We start from the raw sequence: 11718 nt of genomic DNA on the forward strand, positions 1-11718 counted from the left end.
CTCCCTCCCTCCCTCCCTCCCTCTTTCTTTCTTTCTTTCTTTCTTTCTTTCTTTCTTTCTTTCTTTCTTTCTTTCTTTTAAATAACAAATACAGGGGAGTTCTATGCGCTGGTAGATTCTTTTATATGTGGACCCTCCAGTTGCTGTTGTCCTATTGCCCAAGCACCTACAACTTTTCCTCAGTTAAGTGCCACTGATCTATCCACACGGGCTTGTCAGTCAGCCATGTTAAAGACAGAGCCACTGGTACTTCAGCAGTGGCCACCCCTTATAAATTTTGAAATTCAATAGTTGTTAAGTTCTGTGTTTGGACCATTGGCACCGCTCGGAGGTTGTTTTTTGATGACCCTGTATCAATACCTTCACCAAGAGTCTACAGTTTCAACCCTTATTTAACCATGGGCTGTCTCGGGGACTTCATGAATGTTAAGCTGAGTACCCAACTGTTGTAAAAGACCCCTTCCCCATAAATGTATGCATATATCAACCACATAAGGCTTTAGCTTCCCTTTTTGACCTCTGGTCCAACACATTTATTTCATCACATACTTTGTTTTATCTGAGATAACTGTTGTATAAACCTTTTGAAGTGGCCATTCTGAATTCCAACACTTTGTGAAATGATCAGCTCTTGTATCCATCAGATCTATTTCAATGCCGTTTACTTGCAATGTGAATTTTGGCCTCTGCTCATTAACAACTGTTTGTCAGATCACACACCTTCCAGTGTTTCCAAACCCTCCTGTTCTGTACTTCCTACTAGAGCAGCCATGCCTTTGATGTAGGAAACAGTAGCAGCTGAACACCACTATCACCTGTACTACCTAGCCCATAGTTTCAAATTCTCTTTTGAAATCTCCATCTGTAATTCTTGGATGTTCAATGAATCCTTGAGACATCAAACTGATCCTTCCCAAGATTACCCCTACTGTCCCTGAGGGCAAAGGACCATAAACTCCAGTAGTTACTTTGTAACACTGAATTTTAGGGGACAGAGTACAATGTTTACCTATGGACAAGTCTAGAGCCTGCATTAAATCTCCAATACCAAGTGGACATTTTTTCTGCCTGCTTAGTCACTCTGTGGCTGAAACAGCTCATACTTTTTGCTGTAGGGCTTCAAGAAAGGCCCCCAAGGCTGTTTCCCAGTGGTAAGAAATTTCCTTGCATATTTCTTTTGGGCCTACACTCATTGGCCCAAATGGCAACCCTTGCCATGTTACCCACACACCCCTGGAAACCTAGGCTTTCCTTTTTGTTTATAGTTAGAAAATGTCTAGCCCTTAGGGATGCCTTTTTTTCACAATTTTTGTTGCAAATAACCGTATTTCCCACAATTGAAGCACCAGACATTTTGATACTGGAGACTCGTAGCTATAGCTTGACTAATAGCATGTTACATGTTAGAATTAATATCAATTGTATCCCTTACTCACTTGTCCATAGGCACTGCCTGTACTTTTAATGGTCTAATAACTTTTTTTTTTTTTTACATTTGATATCTGCATTTTCAAATGCTGAGGTCTCTATCAACACCCATCTTGCTTCAGGTTCCGATAAGGCTTTGCTCACAGCTGAGACTCATCTTTGTAAAAGTCAGTGAAGGCTTCGACAGAGCTTTGTGTAATATTTGTAAATGAGGTGGACCTTTTCCCGAGCTCCTCAATCTTTCCCTAAGTTCTTACAGCCACTAAGGGACATTGTTCTATAGCAGCAGCAGCAGTAGCAGCAAACTGAATCCATTTTTGTATATCAGCGTACCCCCCCTTCCCCTCACTCTATTTCACTGTTCAGTATTCATGGCCTCTTCCCTCCATCATGTTACGTATTGAAACTGTGGTCCAGCCTCTACTACAGCTGTTATGAGTCCCTTTTAGTCTTGGGTAATTAGTGTATTGTGGGTAGCCCAGTTACTAGAATTTGTTTCACATAAGGTGAGTGCATTCCATATGCACTTAGGCTCTAAAATGCCTTAGACCTATCATTTCCATAGTAGGCTGTCGCATCTCGTCAAAACTGTCCTGCTGAAACAGTTGATGATGATCTCTGGGCTGCTCCTCCTGGCACTCTGGTGATACTGTCGGTTTGAGATTAACCCTTTCTTTGAAACAGGCTGTTCCATCAGATTGCTCTCCTGCTTTTTTAAGCCTTTCTCTGACTGAACTGCTCTCCAGAGTTTCTTTCCCTCTTTCCTCCTGTGGCAAACTCCCGCTTTCTTGCTCACTCGCCGGAATTGAGCCTTTTTGTTTTACCTTTTCTGGTGCTCCTCACTTCCCAGTCCACCTCCACCCAGAGTTTTCCCAGTTGCAACCTAGAGAAGAGGGAGCAGAGCGACCCTTTTTTTCCTCATTTCTGCCAGATTTTTGTTTCTTCGGCTCTTCCATTCCTACCCACAATTATTTCAACGGCTCAGCCATTCTTCCCACCTGTTTTGAAATATAATATACAGAGAAGGAAAAGGAAAAGGAAAAAAAAAAACAGAAAATTTCCTCTGAGAGCAAAGCCAGGGATATCCCAGTGACAGCAACCACAATAATTTTTTTGCTAGGGTCTTGGAAAAAAAATGCCTATTCCTTGGACCCTGCCATTTTCTCTATGGCATTTGAAATCAAATTTCCCATTTTTCTTTTATCAAGCCCACTTAGGGCAGGTCTTTCTTCCTTGGTGGGTTATTCTTTCCCCCACTCTTTACCCCCCTCTTTTCACCCCCTATCTCTGAATTTATTTTTTTCTTCTTCTTATCGTTCAGTTGTATCAACACATCTCAAGCTTTTTGAAAACACACAGAGAGAATTTCCTAATTGGTTTGACAGGTCAGCACTTCCACCCTCAACACCACACAAAGACACTACAAAGCAGATAGCAGACGGAGCAACATTCCTCATGAATAATTGGTATGAGAAATCTGGAGTGGTGACTCAGAGGTTAAGGATACTTATTCCTGAAGAGGACTCATGTTCAGTGCCCAGCACCTACATGGATACTAATAACTCTCCTTACAGAGGATCCTTCTTCTAGCTTCAGCTGGCGCTGCACACATGTGATGCAGACATAGATGCAGGCAAAACCTCCATACACAAAAAGAAAAGTAATGAAAAAAAAATTTTTAAATCACATTCTTAAAAGTAAATCTCAACCAGACTCAGGACTGCATGCAGCAGCAGCCCTTGGGGTTGGCTGGACATGGTGGCACATGGCTTTAACCCCAGCAATCAGGAAGGAGGCAGAGACGGATAGACCTCTGTGAGTTCCAGGCTACCCTGCTTCATATAATAAGAACTTGTTTCCCCCACCTCCCCCCAAAAATTGGAGTCAGCAAGATGGCTCAGTGAATAAAGGCACACTCAGCAGGGACCAAACTCCAGTCCTCTGCCAGAGTAGCAAGCATTCTTACATTCCGCCCCATTTCTTATGCCCTTCGACCTTAGTCCTACACCATTCTTGTCTTTCAGTCTGTCATTTGATTTTCCTTACTCAGCACAAAGCATCTACCTTTTGTCCTTCCTGTTGATGCTTACTGTTATCCCCAGTCAAAAGCTTGGTGCTACGCCCACTACTGTTCCACTGTGCCTATGGAGTTCTGCTTGTACAATAGTATTAAGAGAAACATACATTTACACCTCCCAACTTGTGTTTCTTCCTTCTCTTCACTGAATTGTAAGTGCAGGCTTTCAATTTCCAAATGGTAGGGCTCAGACCACCAGTGGTGGAAATACTACCTAGAAACCTGAACAAAACCCAAGTTCTTGTGTCTTAGCCCAAACCTCTCAAGTCAGCAACCCAGAAGATAAAGGGCAGTGAGCTGTGCCTTCCTAGTTCCCCAGAGTATCCTGATAAAGCTTCAGAACCATTGAATCTGTAGTCCTGCCACATAGTTGATTTTTTTTTTATCTTTCTCAACAATTTCTTAGGAGGAAGAGATTATGGGGAAACTATCTCACCTTTGAACTTGAATAGCTATGCTTCAATGCATGATGTCCCTGAAGCCTTGCCTGCCTGCTGCGTTCTCCAAATTCCAGGGCGAGAGCATTCTATTTTCATGAGCTGCAGCTGATAGCAACCAGGAATACACGGCAGAGCTCCTGCTCCTGGCAACGAGGACAGTTTTCCAGCCTGCGCTGGCATGGCCTCTGATGACTTCTAGGAGGAAAAGGAGAGGGTTTTTTTGTTTTGTTTTGGTTTGGTTTGGTTTGTTTTTTTTCCCCCTCTTCAAAAGTCAGAGGGAAGCCAGATGTGGTGGTTCACATTTGTAATCCAAGAACTTGAGAGACTGAGGAGGTTTGAGGACATCCTGGGATTACATATGGCGTTTTAGGAGCCCTGGGGCTTCAGACCCAACAGGAGCAGCAACAAAAAACCAACAGCAACAATAAATGTTCACTCAAAACCAAAAGGTCCGAAATGGAAGTCAGTACATAGCGCCCCCTAGGCCTTTGGTTTCTTTGATGTGTATCCCTACCCTCCAAGACACCTGGTGGTTGGGTTGTCTTCTACACACCCCACCCCCACACTGGCATTCCAGCTGCATTCTCTCCTGTGGAACCAGGTGATGGTTCACCGCCATTTCACCCAGCTCCCCCCCCCCATCCCCACCACCCTAGCATTCTCTTCTTTCCCCCACCTTTACACTGATTCGTTCTCCTGGAATAAGCCCGTGAGTGCCACTCTCTTTAGGAGCCTGACACCATAGCTGCTGGTCAGACCCCCTTATCCTGTCAGAGCCCCTGGTTCTCCATAATCTGATCCCAGTTGGACCTCTGTAAGGTCCTGGTCACCACACCTCACCCTGCAGGGTTATCCTGTTGTCCCCTGACCCCTGTACTCCCTGCTCCTGGTTCACTGGCTCTGACATACCCTCAGATGCCATGCCTGCTTATTTAAAGCCTGTCCTTCCTCAAGGTCTGTCTCAGGTTTCGTCTTCAGAAATATCCAGGTCAGTGTGCTCTCCAGACCCCAGGGCTCTGCAGCATCTTTGTGCCTGCCTTTGCCTTAATTCCCTTGCCCTGGTTTCCATTTCACTCCATTCAGTTCTGGCAGTGCGTTTGCTGGAACATCATCTTTCTCAAAGCCCCTGTAGCTACATCCAGACAAGTATTTACAATTGGGAAATATCTACAAGTGCTAAGTATTTAAGGAATTTTCAACATGTTTGTATTTTAATGAATTTTTCTTTCTAGATGTGCACTCTTGTTCCTGTAAGTGTAAAATCTGAATCTGTTATAAATAATACACCTCACTATTTTCAGTTTTGACATTGGAAGTGTTGGGCAAATATCCTTAGCCTGAGCATAGCTCAGCTGGATTCTGAAGAACTCTGAAAAAAAAAAAGAAAAAAGAAAGAAACAGACTAATGAAGTTTCTTTCCTGAAGTGCCACAGATGGTCAGATTCTAGACGTAGCCATGGAAGAAAACTCCACATTTTAGTAAATGCCTAAAGCTTTTATTTAGCCATTGCCAAAAATTTGCCTTCGGTGGATATTTGAGAAAAGTTCTACTAGAAATTTCAAATATTTAAATTTGAGTAATATATTCTCATATCTTTTCCTTTAGCTAAGATAACAATGTAAAAATTTTGATCTGCTTTTGTTTATACTTATGTGCATGTATCTGTGTGTCTGCTTATGTTCTAGCCTCTCAGGGCACATACACACTCTTATGCACATGTGCATGCACACACAGACATTCACAGACACGGACAGAGATATACCTATATATACAAATAAAGATGAAATAAATCTTTGAAAATGTAGATTCTCATTTATTGTGTTGGTCTCTTGGCTAAGCACTTTATGCATCAAAAGCAACGGAGCCATGCCAACCACTCAGTGGAGTATGTGGTATTAGGAAATAGCGTTAGGTACGTATTCATGCATCTTTTATAGACAATCATAATCATCTTATGTTTTTCTTTCAGGTGGTTTGCTCTCTTAGAGATTCAACTATGTATTATCTTAGTGCTGCATAAGTATGATTGTAATCTTCTGGACCCATTACCAAAGCAGGTGAGTGCTCTTAGAACTTTAAACGTTATCATGACGTCAGATATGACATAAAACTCTTAACATCTGGTTTTTAATACTAGCCATGTGTTGAGTGATTACCTTAAATTTGACCTTGACTTTACACACTTGACTTCTGTGGGTCTGGAAATGAACTCTTTGTTTTGGATGTTGTCACTGGTTCCTTTGAAATGATGCAGGAAACCAGTCCCCTAGTAAAGACAGTAAACGGAAAGGAAAGGGATGCAGCTCAGGCTCAACTCCATGCAGATGCAGCTGTTGCGGAAGGGACATGTACTTCAGAACCTTGGAACATGGAGGGTTTGCAGAACCTGGATTCTTTAGTCTCCTCCCTAGGGCTCCCAATCCAACAGTTCTGGGAAAGAACCCCATGTTTGCATTTCTAACAAGCTACAGGGCACCTCTTACTGCTGGCAGCCTGGGTACCACACTGTCGAGATTGCTTCCATAAGGGATGAGGAGGAAGCCGGTTGAATCCCAAGTGTGTGGAGACCTGTTTGGAGTCACGCTGAATGGTGCTGTTTGAACAGGCTGAGGCTCGGGACTCAGCAGACTATTTATAAAGGCCTTTTGTGTTCAACGCATGGACGAATAAATGAAACCCCTTGTGATAACCCAATGGGAATGATATAAGTGTGTAAGTGGCTCAGAAAATGCATGTACAGATATGCAGACTCCAGCATTTTCCGTTGTTGGTTTCTTTTCTTTTTCTCTTGTTGCATTTTTTTTATCTATTCTTTTTTTGTATTTTGTATTTTGATCATATCCATTCCTCTCCTCCCCTCCCAGATCCATTCCCCCATTCTTTATTGACCAGACTTTGGTCTTTCTTTCTTTCTTTTTTTTTTTTTTAACATACAGAGTCCAATTAGTACTGCCTATACAGTTTTGTGTGTGTGTGTGTGTGTGTGTGTGTGTGTGGCCATTCAATGGAGTATGTTAGAGCTACCCAGCGGCCATACCCTTAAAGAGAACTGTCTTGGACTGGAAAGGTGACTCAGAGGTTAAGAGCACCCACTGTCCTTCCAGAGGTCCAGAGTTCAATTCCCAACACCCACATGGTATCTCATAACCGGCTGCAATGAGATCTGGTGCCCTCTTCTGGCATGCAGGCGTACATGCAGGCAGAATGTTGTATACATAATAAACAAACAAACAAACAAATCAATAAATCTGAGAGAGAGAGAGAGAGAGAGAGAGAGAGAGAGAGAGAGAGAGAGAGAGAGAGCAAGCTGTCTTCTGGTAGCAATTATCAATTATCAATAGCTCCTCAGCTAGAAGTGGGACTTTGCACTCCGCATTCCCCACCCCCACCCTGTCTCCATGCTAGGGTTTAACCACTGTCAGCTCATATATTCCTGTCATGTCTAGGAAGCAGAGTTTCCTGGTCACCTACCACCTTCTGGATTTTACACTCTTTCCACCCTCTTTTCTTCAGTGATCCATGAGGCTTGCAAGGGATGTGACATAGCTGCTCCACTGCACTTCTGTCATGAGAACAGGCACTAATGATGAAGAGCTCTCAGAAGCTTGAGAGGGAGTACTATATACCCTTCAGGAAAGCCCTTAGCTGCCTGCTATGCAATTGCCAGAACAAAGGTCAGAGCCAGGCTTTCTGAAAACTGGGTCCTGGTGCTAAGAGATGGCTCTATGATCAAGAGCATGTGCTAATAGATGACTGGACTTGGTTCCAAGCAACTACATTAAATGGTGCATAATCATAATTCCAGCTCAGAGCATCCTGCCATCTTCTGGCCTGTAGAAATTAAGCCTGGCTCTTCCTCTCAGCCCCAGGCTATCAGAAATAAGACTCAGACTGAAAAGATATTTGCAAATGCCTTTACCATATTGCTCAGCTTTTTTTTTCTGACTAGCTCATAACATAGAATAACCCAATTATTCTAATCTATGTTATGCCACATGACTGGTGACCTGTGCTCAGGTACCATGCATTCACTTAGTCGCATCTTACCCCCAGGCAAATCTCCTGTGCCTGGCATTATCCCATAATCCTGTCTGCCTTCCAGATGGTCTGCCTCTCTATTTCCTGCCTATGCTATAGGCCATCAAATTTACCACTAACATGTGTCACATCCATATAGGCACAAGATATTCTCTCTACTCTGGCCACTGTGCGCCCCTGGGCACACTTGTGCAGAACCCCACACATACACATAAATAGGAGTTAAAACACATCTAAACCAAACCAAACCAAAAAAAAAAAAAAAAAAAACAACTAGATCCTGGTCCTTCAAGGTAGATATCATGCTTTTCCCCAGAATTGATTCAACATTCACTGTTTCTCCAACAGCTTGCCTACCACACCAGAAAGGAGACATTTGTGAAAGCCGCATGCCTCAGTCCTCACCAGTCCCTTGAGAGTTCTACCTAGCTAAGAGCTCTTACACCTGTATTTAATTTCTTATGCTACATCATGTATGTTCTTACTTATTTATATTTGGATATTTATGTGTAAATAGCGAGAAAGCTATTTAAAGAAATGTTATCTAAATTGTAAAAGGTTGGTGTCTAGGTGAATTCCCATGATCTCACAGAGAGAGCATCTCCTTAACCATCCTTACTCTAGGAATCGAAAAACAATGGCAATTGCATAATTAATAGAGTTAGATTAGAGAATGAGTCAATCAAAAAGAATAGGAAGGGGCTGGAGAAGGGCTCAGCAGTTAAGAGCACTGGGTGCTCTTGCTAAGGTTCAGGATTTTATTCCCAGCACCCACATGGTAGCTCACAACTACCTGAAACTCGACTACTGTGGGCACTGCACTCATACACACACACACACACACACACACAGGCAAAACACTCAGACACAAAAATAAAACTATAAATAAACAAATTTTCGTGTAGGAAATAGACTCCAAATTTTGAACATCATTTAGAGATTACAGGGGCCAAGGGATGGGGAGCTATGGGATGTAAACCTGTTTTTTATTTCCTTAGAGTTTTACTTCTATCATAGGAGAAATGCAAGACTAGAAACCTCAGTTCTAAAGTTGAGCCGTCCGGTGTTTTCCTCTCTTTTTTCCCTATTTGTAAATAGGTGCTAGGGATTTACCTCAGGCTCCACACAAACTCGGCAAGTGTATTCCAAATGAACTATTAAGGATTGTAGTTACTGGGCCCGGAGAGATGACTCCATGTTAAGATTGTGTGCTGCTCTTAAGTTCCTGGCACCTATATTGGCAGCTTACAACCGCCTTTAATTCCAGTTCCAGGCTCCTCTGGCCTTGACGGACACCTGCACTCATGTGAACAGACACATACATGTGATTACTTTTTTAATAAAATCAATATAATGTCATTTCTCTCTCACTATGAACCAAATAACAAGGAGATTCAGCAAAGCTTTAAATAAACTATATGCTCCCTCAGTGGCCTGATGTTGGTAGTGTGGTACCCATCCTATGAGACAACTTCAATGTTGGGTACACATTATCATTGGTCCAGATGATTTTGTGCCATTGTACTGTTTTCAGGGTTCAGATTCTTAGACAACAAAATTCTATGCATCCCCTTCCAGAGAAGTGCATTTGTCTTTATATATAACTATGGGTTCAACTTCAATGTGTCCATGGGAACTATGCAATCCATTCTATCAATGGAGTTAAGGAATCCATTCTGTGTCTGTGTGTTCAAACGTGAAGCTAAAAGGCCAGTTACCTAAATTATATTTCTCTTCTCTTTTCTCACTCTTCATTGACCCCCCCCCCAAAGCTCAAGCCTGATGGAACCTTTTATATCTCTAAACTTTAGAGTCCTTTCTGTGTTTTTAGCACCCCTCCATACATCCCACAATCTCAAGCATTCCTCTGTCATAGGAAAAACAAAATCCACAAAGGATGGTCATACAACAGTGTGACTTGTCTGCCCACCAACTCCAGGTAGTTTTCAAGTTGCAGGTGCAAGTTTTAACCCCATGATTAAATATAAATGGGGTGTGAGGTCCAAACACCAGAACCCTGAAAAAAGGGTGTTATAGAAGACTGGAAGGCTGAAGAGAATGTGAGGAATCGTATACAGATAAGACTTACTGTAATTACTTGCACACAGGTTGGCATGCACGGGCCACACACAGTCGAGCACAGGCATACAAGCATACTACCACATAGACTGCAGGTAGGAAGGTATGTTAGTTGCTTTTCTGTTGCCATGGCGATTTACCATGTCCAAGGTAACTCATAAAAGGGAGTGTTCCTTTGGACTTACGGTTCAAGAGGGATAAAAGATCATGAAGACTTGAGGGCGTGGCAGCAAGCAGCAGGGATGTCAGGAGGAAAAAGAATCTGGGAGTCACATCTTGAACCACAAACACGAAGCAGAAAGAGCAAACCGGAAGTAGGGCAGGTTTTTCTATCTTAGAGCCCGCCCCAGTGACGTACTTCCTCCAGTGAGGTTGCTCCAGACTTACTACTCACTCCTAACTGGGGAATCAAGCGTTCCGACACTGAGACTTGGAGGACTTTTCTTATTTGAACCACCATAGAAGAGGAAGATGAAGGTACTCCCCTCCAACCCCAAGGTCAGGTTTCTATAGAGTCGTACAAAAGTGACATTCTATCAGGAATAGTCACATGTCATTGTATGCCTGTTTTCCTTTTAGGTTCCCAGGCATCTGCTGTCAGCCATCATCAGCTGACTCTGTCCCCTGGGTATGTGGTGTGAGCCATCTTTTGGACAACTCATGCCCGATATCTGTATCAGTGGTACATTCAGCCTTCTACTTCCTACACAAGTTGTCCTAGGTTTGGAGCCATGGATGTATTAACAGCCTTGTTGATTTATGGCATCCTCTTCAGTCTGGTAAAGTGAGGGGTACAGAGCAGGCAAACCTGTAAGCCATGGTGAGTGTATGTAGAGCCGAGAGATTATTAGAGTAAGGCATCTTTCTCCTCTCTGTTCCTCAAATGGCAAAGTGGATGCCTGATGTTTTGAAATTCATCCATACGAACATTTCCCAACCTTCTGGCCTCCCCTCTGTACCTTTTCGAAGAAATCACAGTCAGGCAAAACTTAGGTCTAAAACTGTTGGCTTCCATCTCTTAGTTTCTGTGTCTCTTCTGCATCTCTGCTTTTAGAGTTCTCGTCATTTGGTGGGTGTCCCCCAGCCTGCAGGGAGATGCCGGATTGAATATAAACAAAGAGCTTGACTTCCATTGGGACTCAAGAGATTCAGAACCTTCTAGAGGAGTGAAGCTACGTGCCCAGCTACTATCCTCCCAGCACCTCGACCTGAAGACATCCTAGTGGCTTATGCATTTCAGACCTGAGGACCATGCACAGGACATCACTGTCAGAAACATAGAAACCCCAATTCAAGGTTTACAGAAAGGGTTCAGATGATTTTGAAAAAGTTGATAAAACGTTGGAATTTGGCTTCATACATAGCCCTATCAAACCTTCAAGTATGAAATGTCACTTTCATAGACATAGTTGTATGTTAAATTCACTATGAAGGCAACATACATAAAAATTCTCCTTTGCAAAAGAACTAGAGTGGAGGACACTGAAAAATTAAATCAATTCTAGATATTTTATATTTTCAAAATATGGTACTTAACTAGACCTTGGAGATCTTAGGCTTATTGATGCCAATCACTGCAGACATGCCTAGTGCTCAGAAATGTAGAGAAATGGTGTTTTATGACACTGTGACTCCCCACGACGAGTTCCCATACC

General features: G+C 42.8%; 1 protein-coding gene across 1 annotated transcript in view; it reads left to right on the plus strand.

The window, feature by feature from the left end:
• LOC110336040 (24-hydroxycholesterol 7-alpha-hydroxylase) overlaps positions 1-11277 on the plus strand; it is a 71530-nt gene extending 60253 nt beyond the window's left edge. Inside the window, 2 exon segments of the mRNA XM_021218455.1 lie at positions 5916-6003; positions 11118-11277. Coding sequence (XP_021074114.1) covers positions 5916-6003; positions 11118-11189 — 160 coding nt within the window. The 3' untranslated portion in view covers positions 11190-11277.
• The last annotated feature ends 441 nt before the right edge of the window (positions 11278-11718 follow it).

This window comes from Mus pahari, chromosome 18 (assembly GCF_900095145.1).
Source record: "Mus pahari chromosome 18, PAHARI_EIJ_v1.1, whole genome shotgun sequence".
NCBI classification, from domain to species: domain Eukaryota; kingdom Metazoa; phylum Chordata; class Mammalia; order Rodentia; family Muridae; genus Mus; species Mus pahari.